This window comes from Microcaecilia unicolor, chromosome 5, assembly GCF_901765095.1.
Source record: "Microcaecilia unicolor chromosome 5, aMicUni1.1, whole genome shotgun sequence".
In the NCBI taxonomy this organism is placed as follows: Eukaryota; Metazoa; Chordata; class Amphibia; order Gymnophiona; family Siphonopidae; genus Microcaecilia; species Microcaecilia unicolor.
The window spans coordinates 182,938,621-182,962,853 of NC_044035.1; the positions used below are offsets into that span (position 1 = coordinate 182,938,621).

Below are 24,233 nucleotides of genomic sequence, written 5' to 3' on the forward strand. Positions count from 1 at the left end.
TGCCCCGAGCTCCCAGCACCATGCGTCGAGGGCGATGCTTCTTGACCTTCACCCAAAGCTTGTCATCAAGGCTCCTCGGTGCCAACGAGGACGACATCAAATCCACATGTTGCCTCGGGGTCAGGTCTGACAATGGACAGTCCTGGGAGCTCTGCACAGCAGGAGGCCTCGAGGCAGGTGGAGACCCATTCGATGCTTCTAAGGGTCTAGTAGCAGCCATGCTTACCGACACTCCCAATGCCGACACCTCAGATGCCGATGCCGTCAAGGAACCAGACTTGTCTCCAAAAATCCTCTCTCATTGAGCCTCTCTGGAAGCTTGGCCCTCTTCTTCATATGAAGGCTGAGAACACAGTTAGTGGGGCTATGGTCGGGCCCGAGACACTGAAGACACCAGGAACGGGTGTCTTTCCCAGAGATTGTCCGACTGTACCGGGTACAATGCTTAAAACCACTGGGAACCTTCGTGGACATAAAGGGAAAACTTCCTCGGTTAAATTAAATGAAGCAATAGTGCCTGAAAAAGGGGTAAGGCATGGCAAAAATGAAGGGAAAAATCCCGGCTGCAGTCAAGGCCTAAAAGGGGCCGGACGACGAAAAGAAAAAAAAAAAAAAAACTTAAAACCAGGGAAAACAAACTAGAAACTAAAGGAAAATATTTAAAAAGGGGGGTTTCCACAACTGGAAACACAATAAAGGACGAAAAAAAAAGTCACCGAAAGGCACAAAAAGCTCTTTGGACCAAGCGAACGTGAGGAGATGGTAAAAAAAACACACAACACACCCTCTCCTCACTGCGTCAGAAAAAAAAAAACTGAGACCACATTCTTGCGGCAGGCGGGAAAACACTCACACATACGCGGTAGAGTATGTCTTGCGCTTCACAAAGCTCTGCTTATGCTTTTCATAAGTCCTGGACCAGGCGACGAAGGTCGGCGTAACTTGTGAGAATTCATAAGTCTGCCTGTCCTCGGAGAACCAAATTTATGAGAAGCAGAAAACAGGGCTACACCAGAAATAGGGTGACAAAGAAGCAGAACTGAATTAGAAAAAGAAGAGGCAGAGACACTGCAGTAGCAGCAGAAGCCATCAAAGACCCTTGATTCATCTGTGCCTAATTTCAATCTGTTAAACCTCCCACTAGCTCAAAAATTACAGCTACATTCCTCTGGCTGGAAACTCTCCGACATCCAGCTATCAACCCTGAAATGCAGGAACTCAAAGTATATCTGGCTTTAGTCTACAGGAAGGGGAGGAGGTGGGTTTTTTTTTAATGTGCACAAAGAGATCTTACCTGCTTCTGCCAGCCCCTGCTGTCTCTCATTGATGTGGGCTGCATACTGGCAGCTGAACCCTTGCAGAAACCTCTCCACAGTTGTAGTGTAAACATTGGGGGGCTCAGTGCAGTGGTCCCAAGTCACTAGGACCCCTTCTTTAGGGGTGGAAAACTGCACAACTGAAAACAGATGGAGGGAAGAAACTCATTATCTTCTCTAAACAATTACAAGTCTGTCCTGATCTTTGCCCAAATGACACCATATCTCCTTACCTTCCTCAGCTGTGCTCCCCAGCCCTGATCTCTCTTCAGTCAGGCGGCAAACAATTTCCATGACCTGTGCTTCCTTCATCAGCTTGTCCAAAGCGTACATCTCGCGACACCGCAGAGGTCCAAATGTGCCCAGTCGCTACAGTCAGAGAGAGAAGAGGGAAGCAGTGGGAAAAGTTAACAGACAAACCTGCAACCCTACAAGTGTCTTACGTGATCCACTGAGAGAAAACCCCCCACTAGATGAGATTACACTGATCTACAGTAAAATAACTGCACAACTGCAGCCGAGCACAGCTGAACACAGAACCATGCTCTGTAATAAGGTGTCACCAGGTACTGTATCACATCCACATAGAGCATTTGGACAGCATTCAACTCATTTTCTGCTTTAAGCCATAAACTGGAGCCATTCCAAGTCAAGACAGAATTGCCCTCTATATACTTGGTTAACCACTTTTAGTCTAGCTAAAGTTAGACGTGAAGTTTATGTGTTTAGCTTACATCATTACAGTGCACTTATGTGGAACCTTTTCTAGAAAGGAAAATAGGTGCCTACTTTCCTTTACTGCATGGTTCTCAACCTTTCTTCTGTCATGACACACCTGACGTATGATGTTCATGTGTGCGACACGCTGAACACATTCACAGCTAAATAAAAATAAAATCCTAAATATTCAAATATTAAAAATGATGCAGGGAAAATGTAAAATAGTGAAACAGAATTTATTTTTTTTTTTAATCAACTGGTAAAATCACATTTTATTTTTTCTTAAAGAAATACAGGTTGTATGCTAACTGGGACTATATACAAATTTTGATATGGGATTGAATGGTAGACAAATTCATACTAACTTACTGTCAACATCAATATTTTATCCATTCTATAGAGCTAGAATGTTTCCCTTACAGTTTTGCCATACAAAAAATATTTATATATTTAAATTCTGGTGTCAGCTCAGTAACCACAACACAACATTCCTCCACTGCCAGATACTGTACAGAGGAACACAAAACCCTGCAAATATGCTACCCAGAAACCATGTAAAAAAAAAGTGAACCTATGAATAGCAGATCTGCAACATTTCTAGTTGGAGCTGGTGGCAATAGTTATCATTGGGGGTAGTGAGGAAGCAGAAATCAGGACCAGTCAATGGGGATTTCAAGTATTGACTCTCTGGGTCTCTGCTATCCCCAGCTTGCAGGCACAGATAGTTGTTAGGTAAAACACAGGCTTGCTGTCTGTCAAATGTTTGGTGACACACTTGCCACCTCTTGGTGTTCCACTTGCCACCTCTCGGTGTTAACACACTGGTTGAGAATCACTGCTTATGCAGCTATGATTTAGGCACACGCAACAATTAACGCTAGCCAAGAGCCACAAGTGCTCACGTCTAAATGCCAAAGATGTGTATACAACTTATAGTATGTTATGTTATACATGAGCCTAAGCTTTGTCTATATCAATCTGTCAAATACATGCTATTTAAGACATATACATACTTACCAGAGATGCCACCTAAAGAGCATCACATGCAGAATTTTGGCATTTACTTATGTTCATTGCGCATATACATGCAAATATCACGCCACTGTTCTAAATATTTATGAGCATAATTGGCCCATAAAATGTTTTATGCCCACTTTATATAATTATCCTCATTAAGGGGATAATAAAAAACAATTAAAAGCATACCTATACTAAAAGTCCAAGGTGGTACTTATTTAAAAAAAAAAACAGTGTGCTTTTAAGAAACAGGCTACTAGAACCAGGCCCAAAAGTGCACAAATGCTCAAACACAGATTTACACCTGCTCTGAGGTAGCGTGTAGCAGCAATGAATAAATATTTATGTCTATTTTTTCAACACCATGGCCAGCAGCATTTAAGTATTCTGACCCTTTGATTATAAAGGACGGCACAGAGTTCCGTAGCTCAAAATGCCATGACTGATGGGAAGTGCACAGCTGTGGTGAAAATTATGAAATGTTAACAGAATTTGAAGTGCTTAAATCTAGGAATAAGTTTAATTATTATAAACTAACTACAACATCTTATACCCACTGGATGCTGGTCTTTTATCATGCTATGGGGGAACATTTCTAGGTGCTCAAACTGTGGATCAGGACCCCAAATGGGGATCATAAAAACAGGATTACTCTCCCTCTCTCTGGATCTCCACTGTGACAGTCAGCATGAGGCTTGTGAGTCAGTGAGCTATAATGCCTCTGTATCACTCCATAGTGCAACCTCACCTTGAATATTGCGTTCAATTCTGATTGTGTACCACAAAAAGGATATAATGGAATTAGAAAAAGTTCAAAGAACAGCACCAAAATGATAAAGGGGATGGAATGCCTCTCATATGAGGAAAACATAAAGAGGTTAGGGCTTTTCAGCTTGGAAAAGAGGGGGGATACGAGAGAAGTCTATAAAATTCTGGTGGTGCAGAGTGGGTAAATGTGAATTGATTGTTATTCTTTCAAGAAGAACAAAGATTAGGGAACATTCAATGAAGTTGCATGGAAATACTTTTAAAACGAACAAGAGGAAATATATTTTCCCTCAACGAATAGCTAAGCTCTGGAACTCATTGCCAGAGGATGTGATAACACTGCTTAGCGTATCTGGGTTTAGAAAAGGTTTTGACAAGTTCCTGGAAAAAAAGTCTATAGTCCGCTATTGAGATAGTCATGGGAAGCCACTGCTTGCCCTGGGATTGGTAGCATGGAATGTTGCTACTATTTGGGTTTCTGCCAGGTACTTGTGACCTAGATTGGACACTGTTAGAAACAGGATACTGGACTAGCTTATTCCTTCATGCTTTGGATAACTATATATTAGAGGGGGTGTGGTGAAGTAGGAAGCAGAAGAGATCTGCTTCTTTCGTTTGAACATTAAATGGGGTTACATGGCTTAAATGTTAAACTGTGGTCATACATACTAGATGAAAGTCTGGGAAAATGAGGAACTTTGGATTTTGTTCAATGGAACACAGAAACTCAATGTAAATGGCAAAAGTCACTTGGCAATAATGATCATAACACAATCAAATCTGACTTAAATCACAGGAGGAACAGTCTACTGCAACAGCATTAACTTTATGAATAGAACCTGTTAAAATAAGAAATAAAAGTTAGAACATAAGGACATAAGAATTGTCCTTCTGGGTCAGCCCAAGGGTCCATCTAGCCCAGTATCCCGTTTCCAACAGTGGCCAATCCAGGTCACAAGTCCACGGTAGAGTCTCAAGAAGTAGCAATTTTCATGCTACTAAACCTCATGGATAAGTAGGTGTACCTTAACAATTTATGGACTTTTCTTCCAGGAATTTCTCCAAACCTTTTTTAAAACCCAACTATATTAACCACTTTTACCACTTGCTACAGCAATGAGTTCCGAAGTTTAACTAAACGCTGAGTGAAAAAATATTTTCTCCATTTGTTTTTATATGTGCTGCTGTGTAACTTCATGGAGTGTCCCCTAATCTTTATAGGAGCTATAGCACTGCCTGTTAAGAGGATAATTTTCAAAAGCATTCCCACAGAAAGGGAAGCTTTTATAAAATTGTCCAGACAATATGCACATAAACTTAGCATATACAGCTATATGCACGTAAGTTTATCCGACCTGAGAAGATGTGTTTCAGGTCTGAGGCTGGGGAGGGGCAGGTCCCACTCACATACCTCCACCTCCCAGTGGCGTTCCTAGGGGGGCTGGCACCCGGGGCGGATCGCCGATTCACCCTGCCCCCCCCCCCTGGGTGCACGCCGCCGGGGGGGGGGGGGGGGTGTGCCGCGCGCGCCTGCCCTCCGTTGTTCCATGCTTCTTCTCTGCCCCGGAACAGGAACCTGTTCCGGGGCAGAGAAGAAGCATGGAACAACGGAGGGCAGGTGCGCGCGGCACCCTCCCGACGGCGTGCACCCGGGGCAGACCGCCCCCCCCCCAGGAACGCCACTGCCACCTCCTTTATGAAAAGTATACCTACATGGATAAAACAGCAATGTATGAACATGTGCATGTGATTTATAGGGTAATTTTCAAAGAAAACAATGTGCATATTTTTCCATAACCATTATGTCCCCCATAGGGGTGTGTGTTTTGTGGGTGGGGGAGGGATAATATGACTCTGCTTAGAAGGATGCAGGATTGGACAATGAAGGTGGAACACCCTGGGTCAGCCATACTGAGAGTCACTAAGCTACAATTATTTAATACATTACTTTGAATGTAAACACAATGGGTAAGTGATAAATCCACTTACATAAGAACATAAGAATAGCCATACTGGGCAAGACCAATGGTCCATCTAGCCTAGTATCCCACTTCCAACAGTGGTTAATCTAGGTCACAAGTACCTGTCAGAATCCCAAATTCAAGCTACTGATCCCAGGGACAAGCAATGGTTTTCTCCACGTCTCCCTCAAAAGCACACTATTTTTCTCCAGGAACTTGTCCAACCCTTTTTTAAACCCACACTAACCGATGATACCAATCCTCTGGTATAAAAAGTAATGTTAAAAAAATAATTTCACACAGTTCCAGCCCTTACTAGCACTGAGCTTCCTTCCTGTCATGTCTGTGCTCCACGTTGGCTCCCTCCTCTCAGTGATCATGCACAGACTGTTGTAGTGCCCTGTTGGAATGCACTAACCGATAAATAAATAAATATATATATATATATATATTTTTTTTTTTTATACAGTCAGATTCTGTGACTCATTTGGTGTCACGACCCACCATTTAGGAGCTGCTGCCTTAGAAAATCAGTGTAACATATGTTCCTACAGTATCTGAAAAGTTAGGTAGCTCATTATAAAATTATTCTCTAATCTGGTAAATAAATACCTTGTTTATGACATAGTATCCCTGGTGGCAAGTGCAAGGAACACCACTTACCCCAGGGAAAAGACTTCTTTGTGAGACTTCTGTCTATACCACCAAACTTATTAGGGAAGGGATGGTTATAGGCGGAGGAATAAGGGAGGAGGGGGGAAAAATACAAAAAGATCATTGGCATATATTATCTAAAGTTGGTTATGCTGGATTGTTAAATTTGGCCTTACCCTATATAATAATTCTCACCTCCAACGTTCTGACTTGCCTAGGACCGTGGCTCATTCCGAGTTGATTTGCTAGTCTCCGTAGATCAGGTTGACATCACCGTAGCCATTATGATGTCAACTTCAGAGCCCGGGGGAAAAAAAAAATAAACATGCCTCACAGCTGATCCATGTCCAGAGGAGGGTTGCTAGACTTCTGGACATGGATGGCTGGAGGGGGGGCAGGGGAGAAAGGGTCGCTGGACATGGGTGGCTGAAGGAGGGGGCAGGGGAGAGAGGAGGTTCGCTGGACATGGGTGGCAGGAGGGAGGGGCAGGGGAGAGAGGAGGTTCGCTGGACATGGGTGGCAGGGGAGAGAGGAGGTTCGCTGGACATGGGTGGCTGCAGTGGGCGCAGGGGGAGAGAAGGGTCACTGGACATGGGTGGCTGCAGGGGGGGCAAGGGAGAGAGGAAGGTCGCTGGACATGGGTGGCTGCAGGGGGGGGCAGGGGAGAGAGGAAGGTCGCTGGACATGGGTGGCTGCAGGGGGGGCAGGGGAGAGAGGAGGGTCACTGGACATGGGTGGCTGGAGGGGGGCAGGGCAGAGAGGAGGGTCGCTGGACATGGGTGGCTGCAGGGGGGCAGGGAAGAGAGGAAGGTCACTGGACATGGGTGGCTGCAGGGGGTCGCTAGACATGGGTGGCTGCAGGGGAGCCGAGGAAAACCTTGCTAGCGCCCATTTCATTTGTGTCAGAAACAGGCCTTTTTTACCGTTTTTCCCCGAATATAAGACACTGTCTTATATTAATTTTTGCTCCCAAAAAGGCGCTAGGTCTTATTTTCAGGGGATGTCTTAGTATTTCGGGGAAACACGGTTGGCCCGCCCACCTTCCCTCCGTCGCTCCTGCAACTACCGGTAACCCCCCCCCCGGGCCCCCCCCCCCCCCCCCCACCCGAGATGGCGCTCCCACCCGAAGTCGCCAGACCCCACCCCCCTCCGTCGCTCCGAAACTAACCTGAACTTAAGCCTCCTTTCACTTCCTTCCAGTTCGCAGGAGCAGCAGGGCAGGCCTCTCCTTCCATTCCATGCCCCACCCTCGCCTGACGTTACGTTACGTCAGGCGAGGGCGGGACAACGGAAGGAAGGAGTGGCCTGCCCTCCTGCTGCTTGCTGCGAACTGGAAGGAAAGTGAAAGGAGGCTTAAGTTCAGGTTAGTTTCGAGCGACGGAGGGGGGTGGGGTCCGACGACCTCGGGTGGGGGTGGGGGGCGACCCTACTTACCGGTAAAAGAAAACTTTGCTAGGCCTTACTTTCGGGGGAGGCCTTATATTTTCCAAGGGCACCAAAAACCTCGGTAGGTCTTATTTTATGGGATGCCCTATTTTCGGGGAAACACGGTACTAGTTTTCAATAAAATTGAATTCTTTACGCCTTATGCAGTCTGCAAAGCCCAGAGAAAATGTATACCCCAAGCACACACTGGGAAAAATAAAAAACTTCCAAAAGTCCAAACTGGAGCCAGTGTTGATGCCAGATGTGAAACTGGGCTAGAGATCACAGCCAGCTAGATCAGCCTTTTTTCACTCACCAAAAGTAGCCTGTTGCAGTTGTTAAGATGAATGACCACAGCTCTGTCCAGAAACTCATTGCCAGTGCTTAGCGGGTCGGAGCTCCTTCAGAGCCACTGCAGACACCAGCATCTTCAGCAATGACCTCACAGGGAGAAGCTGTCTGTGCTCCAGCACAACTTCTGTTGCTGGTTCTGCCACAGAAAGAAGAGATGTCAATGCAGCAAGAGGAAATGAGACAACTTAGAAGCACTGCTAGGTATTTCAAAGACTTAGGGCTCAGACCCATGCTATTTCTCTTCCCCCCCCCCCCCCCCCCCCCCCCCCCCACCACCACCCTGAAAATGTTCTTTAATTTAAAAAAAAAAAGCACATGACATGGGATCACTATAAAAGCTGGGTCCAATTAGAGCAAAATTTGCTTGGGGAAATTCCATTATCGGCAACTTTCTCTCTTAGGCCCCCAGAACTCTGTAGGCTTTCCCATACACCTAATCCCCTGTTGAGATTAATTTTTATTTCGTGGGGTAAAGTTCGATCTAAATTGTTGAAAGACAGAGTTTACTTCTTAGTGTTTTCCATTCAATATGCTGAGGGATTTACCCCTGGGAAAAGAGACTCCAATTATAAATCCTGGGAAAGGTGGGGCCTTTGTACATCAAGACACCTGGTGTAGGATGGAGCTTTAGTAGATTACAGTGAACTCCTTAAAGTATTTGGCCTTGGGCAAAGGATGAGTTCTCCTATAGACAAGTTGTTGATTTCTAAGGTGAAGGGCTTGGAGGGAGTGCCTTCTTGAAAGAGCAGCCAAGGGAGGAGGGTTAATGACCAAGGGAGTACTACTAGGTTTTATAAGGCCTTGTTGCTGCAATTATGCCACCCATGTGGCATATATGTTCTTGGGAGGGCATACCTGGAGTGCATTATGAGCTTAAAGAGTGGGAAAAGGTCTCAATTGCCAGCAATATGACAGAAAATGGGTACAAGATGCTCTACCAAAGGCATTACACACCAGTTAAAGTTATTTATGAGCACTGTAGTGATTTGTGCAAGGGGAACTGTAGTGAGATGGGTATATTTCTACATATTTGGTGGTCTTCTCCCAAAGCAACAGTTTTTGGGGGTCAAAATTATGGGACTGATAAAAGAGATCCTTGGTGAACAAGCAGAGAAAAGTGTGGCTTCTTTGCTGAATATAGCCCAACCGGGCCTGCTGGATCTAAAGCAAAAACTGGTAAATCATATTGTTATAGTGAGAAGTCTGGTCTTGGCTGCAGCATGGAAGCAAACGGAGATACCTGGATGATCCAAAGTGGTGGCAAAGCTTAATCATATATGCCTAATGTCCAAGCTTATGGCACTGCGGAGAAATAGGCGTCCCAATTTTCAGAAAATATGGACAGCTTATACTGAGTGGTTGGATCGTGCCCATTACTATACAGCAGTCCATGCTCCTGTAGGTATTTTTTGGGAGGGGGGGGGGGGGCGGGAGGTAGGACAGTTTGAGGGGACATATGGGGAGAATGTAATATATTATGGTTACGTACTAAAGAATCACAGTATGTCGTAAGATAAAGGGATGCTTTATTAATAACAAAAATAAAAATTAAAAGCACATGACACTAGTGCAACTGAGAGAGTCTGATGGCCCTATGCAGACAACCTCACTGCAAGAGCCAAATGGGATGCACCAGTACAATAGTGATGGGCTGCTAGTTTCCTATCAAGGTTTCCCACTTGGAGAAACAATTCTTGTTTTTTTTACAAAAATTTTCCCCTCTTCATACAACAACAACAAAAAAAGTTTTGTATTTCCACCTTCAATTTTTCAAGTTGTTCATAAACGCTTTCTTCTGTGAACGGTGCTATATCCGCTCCATTCTCATATGTACTTTTGTCAGTCAATCATGGTCCTGGCTCCAGGATTTTCTTCCATGAACACAGAAGTATTTGTTTAGCACGTTTGCTTTTTCCTCATCATTCTCCACATAGCAGTTCACAGCATCTCTCAGTCTCACAATTCCATTTTTAGTCTCTCCTTTCACTAATATACCTGAAAAAAATTCTTGTTGCCCCCTCCTTACATTTCTAGCCATTTGTTCTTCCATTTGCGCTTTTGCCAGACATATCTCTCTTGGCTTCTTTCAGTTTCATCTGGTATTCCTGTGTTACTTTGATTGAGTTTTTCTGTATTTCATGAACGCAAACTCTGTAGCCTCTATTGTCTCATATCGGTTGAATCATATATTCTCCAATCATCATACTGAAGAATCATATCGGTTTTCCTTTTCCTCTTGCTTTTATTTACTCTCCTTACATAAAAGGTTAGTAGCCATATTTATAGCTCCTTTCAGCCTGGACCACTGTCTTTCCTCTTCTCGTATGTCCTCCCAGGCCATCAGCTCTTTTTTCGGTATTCTCACATTTTGCTAAAGTCAGCATGTTTGAAATCCAGGACTTTAAGATTTGAGTGGCTGCCCTTCATTTTAGGTGTTACAGCAAGCCAAACTGTTTGATGATCACTACTGCCCAGGTGGGCACCCACTCGGACATTAGACACACTTTCCCCCATTTGTGAGCACCAAATCCAGTGTTGCTCCTTCCCTCATGGGTTCTGTCACCATTTGTCTGAGCAGAGCACTTTGTAAAGCATCCACGATCTCTCTACTTCTTTCCGACTCTGCAGATGGAACTTTCCAATCCAATACTCATTGAATTACTCAATAAATTCAATGAGTAATTAAATCGAGAAGAGTGACAAGATGTTGAATAAGATACTAAAGATATACGGTCCAATGAACAGCAAACACAGAAAATCTTGTAAATCAAACAAGCAACTTTAAAATCTATTCTAGCCCTAACCAGTGCAGATCCCTCAGTAAAGGTGTAACATGTTCCAACTTCTTACAAAAGAAGATCAATCTAGCTGCACAATTTTGTAAAAACTGTAACCTTATCAGAAGGGTCTGATGAAAACTGCAATAATCAAAGGGCCTTGTTTACTAAGCCGCACTAGCATTATTAGCATGCACCAAAAACCAGCGCACGCCAAAGCTAAAGACGCCCATAGGAATATACTGGTGTCTCTAGCGTTTAGCACGTGCCAATTTCAGCACGCACCAAAAACACCGGCGCACCTTAGCAAACAGGGCCCGAAATGTGGTAATGTACTTGAACTAAAACTCTAAACTGAGCAGGGAACAAAGATGGTCTAATTGCCTAAGTTGTCTGAACTTAAAAAATATCCTCCTGCTCGAATTGTTGATCTGATTTTTCACTGTTGATTGCGAATCTAATATAAAACCTAAAAACCTAGATGAAGTGTCCAAAGCCAAACACTCCCCTGTTTCAAGAATAACATTTTTTGGAACAGCGACTGGGGAAGTAAAAAAATTGAGCAATTTAGATTAAACTGTATTAAGTTTTAACAGATTTTGTGATGCCCAAGAATGAGTTTTTCCTATACATTCTGAAACTGCACTCTCTATATTACTAGTAGCAGGCAATAATGGTAAGAAAATAAAAATATTAAGTTGCTAAAGGTTTATTTTCTATTTATTAAACATAACTTTGTATTTGTTTAATGTACTGAGATAGTTAGTTTGGTTTATATATTAATTTGTATTTTTCCTAGTGATGGCCTAGCTTTTACCATTTTGGTTGTTTTCCTCTAAATGGCCTCCAAAACCGGGACAATGTGGAAAAAAAATGTAAAATCAGGACCATCACATATTGTTGACATTTTAAAAAGGTTCTGCCAAAACACAGAGCCACCTGTAAAATACACATAAGGACACCAGCACATGCAGGTCTACCTACTGGCTTATACAGCAGGAGCAGTGATTTTGCAAAACTACGTAGAAAACAAGAGCGGCATTATTAATTTCACTACTTCCATATGTGAGTGCTGGCACTTATACCTACAGATATCTAATCCATTAAATTATACATAAGTAGCAGCAAATTAAGTATTTATTTAGGAACCTGTTTACTAAGCCACGCAGTAGGCACACGTACTTTTTAGTGTGTGCCATTATATTCATATGGGTGTCTCTAGCGTTAGCGTGTACTAAAAAGTGCATGTGCCTACAGTGCGGCTTCGTAAACAGGGCCCTTAAAATCTTATAATCCACACCATCTAGTGTTCTGGGCAGGAAACAAGTGCACATCCAGTATTCAGTACATAAAATACACATCCTTCATCCTAACACACAGAAATAGCAATACCAATCAAACCATAAAATAAAACCTACCTAAATAAAATCTCTATAAAAACAAACCAAACATCTTAACTTGTAAAAATATAAAATACATAAAGCCACTAAACATTTTTTTTATTAAAACATTTTTAAAATAATCTGCCTCGGTTTCCGGCTTACTTGTCCTCCTCAAGTGAGTTTCAATTACATTTACATAAGAAATGGGAGGAATTCAAAGACCACAACTCTGAGCACACAGAAGACACTATCTTGTTTTGGTCCACCGCCAAAGCGGTGCTCAGAGGCGAGATAATTGCCTATGTAAGCAACCGAAACAGAAAGATAACACAGAGAACAGTGGCTCTGGAAAAGGAGTTGAGAGGGGCTAGAAGAAAATACACCAGGGAACCCACTCAGTCCCATTATGAATTGTTCATGTCCATTAAGGCAGCCCTAAATAGCTTGTTACATGAAAGGACTATGAAATCCCTGTTATTCAGAAAATATCAGCTTTATAAATTCGGGATAAAGCAGGCTGGATGATGGCCAGGCTGGTGAAAGGCGCTCGGAAGCCACACTTTATCCCAGCCATAAGAAGGAAGAGGGGCGGGATCACAAATAATTTAAAAGAAATTGCCCAGACCTTTTTAAAAACCATTTCACCACATTATATGGGGGAAAAGCGAGAGTTTACAAACGCAAAGACATCTATTAAGGCTTATTTGCAAAAACGGGACTTGGGGGATATCCTGACAGCCCACCGGGACTTGTTAAATCAGCCGGTGGCAGCAAAGGAGCTGCAGAAGGCCATAGGGAGCATTGAAACAACATTCTGCACCAGGCCCCGATGGCTGTCTGGTGAATTTTATAAAATGCTAAAAATGCAGATACTAGGCCCATTAATGGACTATCTTAACTCCGTGGTGGAGGCAGGCAGCCTCCCATTACATGAGAATATGGCTTCCATTTGCCTCATCCCCAAAAAAATAAGGACCCCCTAGAACCTAGCTCCTATCAACCAATCTCACTCATAAATGTGGAGTCAAATTGTTGTCCGGCATTCCTGGCAGATAGACTGGCGCCCCTAATGCCACAACTGGTGCACGAGGAACAAGCAGGTTTTGTGAGAGGCCGTCAGTCCGTCCTCAATGTCAGGAAACTATTTTAGCTGTGCTCTCAGGGAACAAACCGGAGGCAGACAAGATGCTTGCGAGCCTGGATGCGGAATGTGCTTTTGACAGAGTGGAATGGCCATTTTTGTTTGAAGTCCTGAAGGACAGAGGCTTGACAGGGTGGTTCCTTCAGCTGTGGGGTCATTGTATACAAATCCATGGGCCAGGATTCGGGTAAATGGGGTCCTCACAGAGAGCTTTGCCATCGAAAGGGGCACTAGGCAGGGCTGCCCCCCTGTCCCCATTGCTTTTCCTGTTAATGCTTGAGCCGTTGTTGGCTGAGATTCGTGAGAACAACGACATAAAAGGTATCCAGGTGTCCGGGAGGGAAATAAAAGTGCTCGCATATGCGGATGATGTGCTGATGTTGCTGAGCGTAGCCCACAGGGTTTCGTTACCAGCTCTCCTTTCCGTCTTAAATAGCTATGGTCACCTCTCTGGCTACAAACTTAATCGAACAAAATCCATGGCCCTACCACTTAGTGAGGCAATGGAACACACATGGAGGGGCCCGTTTCCACTACTTTGGGCAAAACGCCAGATCAGATACCTGGGAGTAATCATACCAGTTGATATGAAAAACTGTACGAGCTCAATGTCCTTCCCCTATTAGAGATAACAAGGAGACTGTTGCGGTTGTGGGGTGCGTGTCCCTCTCTCTCACAGGTCGGGTGGGCCTTTTCACATGATGATCACTCCGAAATGGCTTTATATGTTCCAGATGTTGCCCCTGTATCTGAGGTCGAGGGAGAAGCGGGGCCCTTAAACCATTTGACACAGCAGTTTCTGTGGGATCAGAGGAGACCCAGACGCCAATACAAGTAATACAGAAACCAAAATCTCATGGGGGGATGGGACTTCTCAGTATTCGGCATCTAACGATAGCATGTGCCATGAGGCACATAAGAAATTGGCTAACCGGGACGCAAGATTTTTCGGCTACGCTCTTAGAGATGGGCCTGGCTCCCACTGCACATCTGGGGTGGGGATTACATTCTATAGGACAGGGGTTGGAGGAGGGATTAGGAACGCACCCGTTAATGACAGCAGCCAGAGCAGCGTGGAAGTGGCTATGCAAGAGACATCACTTTGACTGGAAAGCGACCCCGTTTTACCACTGCTTAAACAATTCGGGACTTCCCTGAGGGGACTTCCTCAGCTGCCTTTGCCCGCTGGCGGAGGAATGGAATACGATACTTTATCATTTGTGTCGGAGGAGGGCAAGACCGACCATTTGCGGAGCTGCAGCAGGATTTAGATTGACTGAACGTGACCAGTTTTGCCCTATCTACAATTCATCACTATATCACAGCCTTGGTTGGAGTAATTTGAGTGAGGATGTCCAGGATACCTTAATACTGCTCTGACACTGGGAGGCACAAAACCCAGTGCCGGTTAAAATTCCATCATAGATTCCTGCAGGATTCAACAGAGGACATAGACTATCATACCAGAGCACGGAAATGGCAGTTGACCTGCAGGCCGAGATCACAGGAGATGTACTGAGCAGATTTTTGACACTCCAACTCGGAACTCTCCTCTTGCTCGATTCTGGGAGATGCAATAAAATTTGCTTTAAGACTGTGAAATCCTCCCAACGAGGGGCCTTCAAGGCAGGCTTTGGTCAATCAGATGCCTGCCCATGGTGTGCGGTGGCCCATGCCTCGCTGGCTCACATGTTTTGGTTTTGTCATCATGCGTCGCAATTGTGGACTCTCATTCTTGGTGAGACGAAGAAATATTGGGGACGCTCAATCCAGAGACAACCTCTACTTCTTTTTGGAGAATTCAAACAAGCTAAACCCACATTACCAGGTTTTGTTCGTTTGTACAGCGGGCTGTTCTGATGGGAAAAACGGTCATCCTCCTCCATTGGAGAGAACACAGAGCACCATCTATTGGAGCATGGAGGTCACAAAGATAGAACTGCTGAAGCTGGAGAGGCGCGGAGTTCAGGATCTGGACTCTAAGAGGGTCGGGCGCTCCAAAAAACATTGGGCGAGCTTTTGGGACACACTGCCACCCCTAGCATGCAGTAAGACTCCTGAATTGCAGTGTCATATGAATGTAGGATAGACTGATGAGTGTTTAGTCTTGTGTTGTGGGCGGGAAAGGGAGGGGGTAATGTGGGGGGGGGGGGGTTATTCCTTGGGGGAGAGGGTGGGGGTTGGGAGAAAATTGTACATTGTTTCTAGACAGACATAATTGGATCATTGGAGGTGTTTGTATGTGGATAATGTCTGGTAAAGTTTTGTCATTGCTTCATAATAAAAAGATTTAAACATAAAATATCTGCCTCAAAAAATGGATTAAAGATAATGCCCCCCCCAAAGGTAATCCCTCATTTATAGCCTTGGCAGATATGAGCACTTTTATAAAGCTTATTCATGCCTCTGCACGGGCACAAAAGCAGATGAGGAAAATTATTTAACTATTCATGTATTTTTTTTTTGTTACATTTGTACCCCGCGCTTTCCCACTCATGGCAGGCTCAATGCGGCTTACATGGGGCAATGGAGGGTTAAGTGACTTGCCCAGAGTCAGAAGGAGCTGCCTGTGCCTGAAGTGGGAATCGAACTCAGTTCCTCAGTTCCCCAGGACTAAAGTCCACCACCCTAACCACTAGGCCACTCCACCACTCTTATTGCAGAATGGGAAATTTATATATATATTTTTTTTCCAACCTATACATACCAAACCATACAAAAAGCCCCTAGTTACCCATTTACACCCATTTACGTGAAGCTAATCTACATGTGTAAATGAAGCTATTTAAAGACCACCTAATGCTGCAGGGTCATAAGACAAAATCATTTTCTCTTGCTCTCCCATCTGATTGCATTGGAAAAATAATCAGCTTGTTTCTTTTCATGAATGGCGGAACTTGCTGTGTTCATATAGGTGATATGAGGAAATAGCTGCCATAAGATTTGGTCACATTTCATCTTTTTTATAAAACATGGTCGCTGCTAGACAGCTATGTAACCTTGTAAAAGGAATTTAACTCCCTAAATGTATGTTGCATGTACTGTTCTGTTTTACTTTTACCAGCCCACTGTCACATTTTTATTTATTTATATATTTTTTTCTTTCCTTCATTCCAATAATATACGCTGTTGTATGTTTCTATAAGCATTGTATTGTTTTAAAATTAATAAATAAAGTTAAAAAAAATCAATTTCTATCCGTCTAAATAATCTTCCAGTCTTTCACTGCTTCAGTCCTTCTTCAGGTAGCACCGTTTACCCCAAAATATTTTACCAGCTTATCTTGAAACTAAACGGAACCTTGTGCTTATAGTTCTTTCAGTGTTACAGAGCTTTAACAATCCTACCAGGGGCTTTACATAAACCATCCTGTAATGAGCATCATATCTAGAATTCTGTAGCACAGATCAGTACTCATGGTATACTCAGAGGGATAGGGGAAGCCTTCTTTTTCCCTTGATTTGTCAGGGACTCACCTCTCACTACGACCAGCTTCCTCCTCTGAACACTCAGATTCGTCCATGTCGGATGTGCTATTGAGGAAGTCAAAGCTCTCCAGCGCGTGCTCCACAGTCAGGCTTATGCTAGATGCACGGCTCCGGAAAATGCCCTGCTTCTGCTGCAGGGAAGAGGCAGAAGAGTCAAAGAGAGAGGAAGAGACAGACTTAGAAAGCTAACTCTTAAAGGAAAGGAGCGCAATGACAGAAATAGTGTACCTTTCAACAACAAATACCCATACATGACTGCACTGTTGAAATTCAGCTAACACATTTCACCTCCCTCCTTTCTTATAAGCACCAGCTCAAGATGTTCTACATCAATTATGAGGACCTCCTTTTGCTACATTATCTCCCTCCTATGACAGCTGTTGCTAAGTATTTTCACCCCTTCCCCCACTCCCCTCTTACCATGAGGATCTCTTCTAGATGTTTCACCTCTCGCTCCAGCGTCTGTAGCTCTGGGAACTGCCCTCGATAATCATCCAGCGATGAGTTCAGGTTGCTGATGGCTTCCTCCAGGCCACTGTCCACAGGTCTCACTTTCACAACTGCTAGAGGAGGTACCACATGTGCAAAATCCACCACAGGTGCAGCTGTATTTCCCTCAAATAACGGGTTCAGCTGCAATAGTGTTACCTGGGAGGTTGTTTCCTCTGTGTCCTGCTTTCTCTCCAAAGTTGCCCCCTCAGGTTCTACAAATTCAGAGGCCTCCTCTGTGGAGGCTGTGCTATGGGCTTCTGGCTCTATGCTTAGAGTCTCATCATTCTCCAGTCTCTGCTGGGTCTCTAGTTTAGAGTCCAAAACAGAGGAGTCCATCTCCTGAGGCACTGAAGGCTCTAGACTACTTTGCAAAGTTTCTAAACACTGGAATTCCTGAGTGACTTCTGCCACGTCGATGGCAGTAATGTCCGCTGGCTGAGCACAGAGAGGGTGTTGTCCATAGCTCTCACCTCTAAGGAGTCCAAGAGAGCAGCATCAATGCTGACCTCACTAATATGACTTAGGGTCCTTGAGTAGGGCACGTGCCCATTGGCTATTATGTCCTTCCTGAGCTCTCGTCTCTCCTGCTGGTCCATCATTTCCTCCTCTTCCTCCTGACCAGGGAGCTCTGTTTCCAGGGCTGATGTTTCTCCTCGCTGAGTAAATGCAATCTCTATGGCAGGAGGTGTGGTCTGGACCTCAGGCTGCACAATTGATTTTTGTGAGTGGCGAAGAGCAGAGGAGAGCTGGGGACTGGAGGAGTCATCGGAAGATTCAGAAGAGATGGACCAGGCTGCTCCATTCTCCGAGTCGTCCTGTCGCCGGAGCATATTCTGGGGATAAGAAGGGGAGGTTAGTTGCAAATTTCAGAATCAAGTATGGAGCAAGCACAGCACTCAAGACAAAATGCAAACACTCATCATACCCACACGAAACCAAGCAGCGGTCATAGCACACAGTATGCCCTCAGAAACAAGCGGTACAGGAGCAGGTTGTGATCCAGAGACACTTTGAACTTCACCATGCACCACCCCAGGTACAACTGAACTGTGAGCCAATTTGAGCACGAAAAGTAACTCCTATACTATGAATGTAACCTGTCTTGGGTTCAGATTTGAAAAGCAACAAATTTAAAATCCAAACCCAAGACCCAAATCCAAACCCAAATGTATTTCTAAAACACTTCAAGTCATGGGCGTGTGTGCTGGCTTTGTCCTTCACTTTGCTGTATATACACACACAATACTTGTTCAGGTCCAGAGGCTCACATTACTGTCTCCCATGCTGCAGTTGACAGCAATGTGCTGGACATGCATTTCATTCTTCAATGAAATGCAGGACAGAGGAGCAGCTAAACAAAACTCCCTCACTGTTATTCCTGCAAAATTCCCTTGCCACCCCCTTCCCCATACCAACTACTCATTAAAAAGGAAAATCCCCACTGCTGGGAGCAGCAACCAACTTGGCCCTGGCCTCAGTCTGCTGTCATCTTCTCAGAGCGTCCCAACAAAGGGAGAGGGTCACCACCACAGAGGTAAGTTAAAGGGATACCACTGCTGGCACTTTCATATGGCAGGGGCTGTGAGGGCGAGAGAGTAAGTAAGTGTCTGCCTGTTAGTAGGCATCAAAATTTTGTTCTGACCATGATGAGTTTGCTGTTTCTGTCACCTATGGGAATTTGATTTGATGTCTCATTCTGCTGTAATGACATAATATATTAAATATGTGAATTAGTCAGTAGATTTTAGATATTTGGGGTCGATATTCAAAGCAATTTAAACAGGCAGGAGAAGCCCCTGGCCAGTTAAATCACCTGTGGTGTTATCCATCAATATTTAGCGGTTAATGCCACTGAATATCAGCAGTAACCACTAAAGCTGTAGCTGGATATTTTGTGGGTGGTCCAGCAGTAGAGTTAGCACTTACCACCTAAGTTAAACGGCTAAAATCAGACTACATAAAACACAGTCCTATATTTATCCACTTTCACTTAAATGGTTAAGTGCTGATTATCACACTTAACCCCATAAGAGATAGCCAGATGTATTAACCCAAATAGTCAAAGCTGGTTCTTGAACATGACCACAAATTAAATACTGGGGTATAAAGCCACTGCAAGCTAGAAATAAAATGCTCACTGCTGAATATTTACTCCTTAATTTTGACTACTTGTATTTCATTTACACTACTGTAAATTGCATATATGAATTTTAGGGCCCTGTTTACTAAGGTGCAATATCATTTTTAGCGCATGCTAACGTGACACACCCATAGGAATATATGGGTGTCTCTAGCATTAGCGTGCGCTAAAAATGTTAGCATGCCTACAACACTGCTTAGTAAACAGGACTCTTATCTTTTATGGGACAACTAGTAAAAAAGGCCCGTACGGTTCTGCCACAAATGAAACGGGTGCTAGCAAGGTTTTCGCCAGAACTGATATACTCATATCACCCCTCTCCTCAGGTCACTTCACTGGCTTTCAATCAGATACCGCATTCAATTCAAGCTTCTCCTTCTTACCTACAAATGCACTCAGTCTGCTGCCCCTCACTATCTTTCTACCCTCATCTCCCCTTACGTTCCCGCCCGTAACCTCCGTTCACAGGATAAATCCCTCCTCTCAGTACCCTTCTCCACCACCGCCAACTCCAGGCTCCGCTCATTCTGCCTCGCTTCACCCTATGCTTGGAACAACCTTCCTGAGCCCTTACGCCAAGCCCCCTCCCTGCCCGTCGTCAAGTCTTTGCTTAAAGCCCACCTCTTCAATGCTACGTTCGGCACCTAACCCTTACCGTTCAGTGAATCCAGACTGCCCCAATTTGACTGCCCCTATCGGACCGACCGTTCACTTGTCTATTAGATTGTAAGCTCTTTGAGCAGGGACTGTCTCTCTTTGTTAAATTGTACAGCGCTGCGTAACCCTAGTAGCGCTCTAGAAATGTTAAGTAGTAGTAGTAGTGTGTATGTTTTGGAGAGTGTATGTGAGAGTGACTGTGTGAGAGAGTGAAAGTGCGAGTGTGTGTGTGAGAGAGAGAGAGAGTGAGAGTCTGGGTGTGAGTGTGTCTGTGAGAGAGTGTGTGTGTGAGAATGAGAGTGTGTGCAAGTGCGTATGTGAGACACAGTGTGAGAGAGAGAGTGTTTCACACAGATACAGTGTGCGCGAGAGAGTGTGTGTGAGACACAGATTCTCTGTGAGACTGAGTGTATGAGACCAAGCGAGTGTGTAAGTGACTGTGTGACACATAGAGAGTGAATGTGATACACTGTGAGACATAGAGTGTGTGAGAGTGAGAGACAGAAAGACATTGTCTGTGAGAGAGAGAGTGTGTGTGTGTGACAGAGAGACTGGTGAGATGTATCCAAAAGTGGGTCATAGGCCGTATTAAAGTCCCAACCAATTGCTAGGTTATGGGCTGAAAGAGGGGATAAGACTCATATCAAATTGAATGTCTTGTTATTGAAGACATTTGGCACATAGAATTACAGAGTAGAAACGATTGACGTGCTACAGTGACCTGGGCACTATCATTCCCACTATTCCCACTATCATTCCCACTCACCATCTCTTGACTGTCTGATGTTCCGCTGAAGACAGATGGGTTTCCTAAAGTTTCTGGAAGCGGTGCTATGAAGATGAGGGAAGGAAGCTGTCAGATTGCAGGGGTGTGTTTGTTGAGTGCCGTCACCGCCTCCTCCTCTTGATGCACTCCCTCTCCGCCGCCATCCCACCCACCGCGATGCACCCCCCCCCCCCCGCCACCATCCCACCCACCTTTGCGTAGTTTTGCTTGCGAGGGACCCTAAATCCCACCTGTACAACTTCTATCTGCTGACTCCGGCGTGATCTTCGGCATTGCTAGCCTGTGCCGGGCGGTGTTCCATGCGTCTGACATCCTGCACATGCAGGACGTCAGATGCACAGAAGCCCTACCTGCTGAGGCCTGCAGAGGCTACCAATGCCAAAGATCACGCCGGAGTCAGCAGATAGGACTTTTGCTGGCGGGGTTTTGGGTCCCCCTCCAGCAAAGCTACGCAACGGTGGGTGGCTTGGGGGAGGGGGCGGCGTGGGGGGTGGTTATTGCACCTCCAGCATTCTGTGTGCTGGGCTTCTGTTGAAGTACTGAGCTTTGGTGTTTGGTTTGGGGGGATGGTGCGCGAGGAGGGTGGAGGCGCAGGGGGTGTGTGTGTTGGACCTCTGTCATTCTGTGGGCGGGGCTTCATTTGAACTCCAAAGCTTTGGAATTGGTTTCCCTGCAGAGTTTGTCCACGGGTGGGTCGCGAGGTTGTTGGCCAGCGTTTCCTAGCCAGGGGGAGGAGTAGGGAAACATGCCTACTCCTCCCCCTGCCTGGGTGCGATCCCTTCTTTCAGTTTTCTTTTGGTTTTCCGCCCTCGACGTCATGAGCGACATCATGACGTTTGACGCGAGGGCGGGGCAGCGAGTCATGGTCAGTGGCTTCACCACCATGAATTTACGAACCATTCTTGGAGTCTGAGTGATTTTAGAACGTTGTCCTCAGAACGTTGAGGGTGAGTTTTATTATAGTAGATACTCAAAGCAAGTTATGTATTTGTTGGTGGGTGGTGAACAGAACTTATTTGTAGAGTTCCAAAAATTATTCAGATAACATTGGGTTGTTGAAATCATTCCTTGGTCAGATATTATCCATCTAATAACAGGTTGGGTTAGGAGCTCAACAGAGGCAGTGCTAGAAGTTAGCAATTTAGCGATGACATTCAGCCCCTACATGGATAAGTTATCAATTTAGTGTAAATGCCTGCTGAATAGCAGGCATAAGATAAATGGATAGTGCTGGAGCAATCACCATTACTATCATGGCTGTGGAGTCAGCATCGGTCTCAGTAAAAATGTATTGACTCAGACTCCAGCTTCAAAATAAAATCTTAAAACATTATAAGATATAGATATAAAATGATAAATTTACCACTTTTCTTTGTTCTGGATCTAAAGTAACAGTAAATAGAAGTGATATTTACCAGTACTTTAGATCCAGAACAAAAACTGTAAAGACCAATATTATTATTATTACTAGTAAAAAAAGGCCCGTTTCTGACAAATGAAACGGGCGCTAGCAAGGTTTTCCTCAGAGTGTGTATGTTTGAGAGGGAGTGTGTGTGTCAAAGAGAGAATGAGAGAGTCAGAGACAGAGTGTGTGTGTGTTTGTGTGAGAGACAGAGTGACTGTGTATGTGTGACAGAGAGAGTGTGATAGACAGAGTGTGTGAGAGAGAGTGTATGTGAGACCAAGTGAGTGAGTGTGTGCCCCACCCCCACCCCTCTGGTCTCAGGACCCCCTGCCCCCCTCCTCCTCCAGCCATGCATGTCCATCGGCCGTCCTCTTCCCTCTTCCCCTTTTACTTCTTTTTCTCCTCTGTCTTCCCCCGCCCCTCCCCTTTGTTAATTATTTAGCTTAAAAACCATCGCCAAATCTGCTCCACACCCCCCTGCTGATAACCCTCCCGCCGCAAACCCCACGTCGCACCCCTCTGTGCATCACCCCCCTCCCCCCTCCTCCACAGACGACCCTCCCGCCGCTGGCCCCCCTTTGAACATCAACCCCCTCGCTGTCAGGCCGCTGCTGCAAATTAAAAAATGTTTTAACCTGAAACACTGCACTGTAGACAACCATCACGCATTGGCTGTGGGTGCTGCAGCCGCTCCTCCTGTCGCCTGTGACATTGGTGCGCTCCGGGGTCGTCTTCCAGGGGCAGTGAAGTAGAGGCGAGAGGAGGAGCGGCTGCAGCACCCACAGCCAATGCGTGATGGCTGTGTTCGTTGCGCGTTTCAGGTTAAAACACTTTTTTTTTTTGCAGCAGCAGCCGAACAGCAAGGGAAGGGTGGCGAGGGGGGTTGATGTTCATCGGGGGAGCCAACGTCAGGTTGGCGGCGGGAGGGTCAGGTTAAAACACTTTTTTGCAGCAGCAGCAGCGGCGGCCGGACAGTGAGGGAAGGGTGGCGAGGGGGTTGATGTTCATCAGGGTGGCCAACGTGGAGTCTGCAGCGGGAGGGTCGTTTGTGGAGGAGGGGTGATGCACCGAGGGGTGCGACGTGGGGTTTGCGGTGGGAGGGTCATTAGCAGGGGGGTGTGGTGCAGATTGCACCGAAGGGTGCGAAGTGGGGTTTGCGGCGGGTCAGGTTAAAGTACTTTTTTTGCAGCAGTGGCCAGACAGCGAGGGAAGGGTGGCGAGGGGGTTGATGTTCATCGGGGGGGGCCAACGTCGGGTTGGCGGCAGGAGGGCCATGTGTGGAGGGGGGTGGGGCGGGGGGTGATGCACCGAGGGGTGCAACATGGGGTTTGCGGCGGGAGGCTCATCAGCAGGGGGTGTGGTGCAGATTTGGCGATGGTAGCCGTTTCTTAGCGATTCGCTGTCTTTGCTCCACCCTCGACATCAAGCGAAGCGATTCGCTGAGTGTCTTTGCTCTGCCCTCGACGTCATCACGTTGTGACGCAAGGGCGGGGCAGACACGCGTGGAAAAAGCGATCTACATCATGATACATTTAGAATGTTGGGGAAAATTGTGGCTTCATTAGAACGTTGGAGGTGCGTTTTATATAAAGAGATGACATTTGTATCCCACATTATCCTGAACAAGCTCAGGTGCAATGTGGCTTACATTCAAGAAAAAACATCAAAAATACAATACAGTCAGATAATTATAACATTTTAACATATTAAGAATAATTGTGTGTTTGTCATGAAGCTAGGCTAGAGTAT

The 24,233-nt window shown here is 45.3% G+C and overlaps 1 protein-coding gene across 1 annotated transcript in view; it reads right to left on the reverse strand.

The window, feature by feature from the left end:
* Positions 1-24,233, reverse strand: part of RIPOR1 (RHO family interacting cell polarization regulator 1) — a 203,455-nt gene that overhangs the window by 45,481 nt on the left and 133,741 nt on the right. Inside the window, 7 exon segments of the mRNA XM_030203645.1 lie at positions 1,295-1,456; positions 1,550-1,685; positions 8,178-8,260; positions 8,263-8,351; positions 16,992-17,134; positions 17,424-17,945; positions 17,948-18,328. Of these exon segments, the coding sequence (XP_030059505.1) occupies positions 1,295-1,456; positions 1,550-1,685; positions 8,178-8,260; positions 8,263-8,351; positions 16,992-17,134; positions 17,424-17,945; positions 17,948-18,328 (1,516 nt within the window).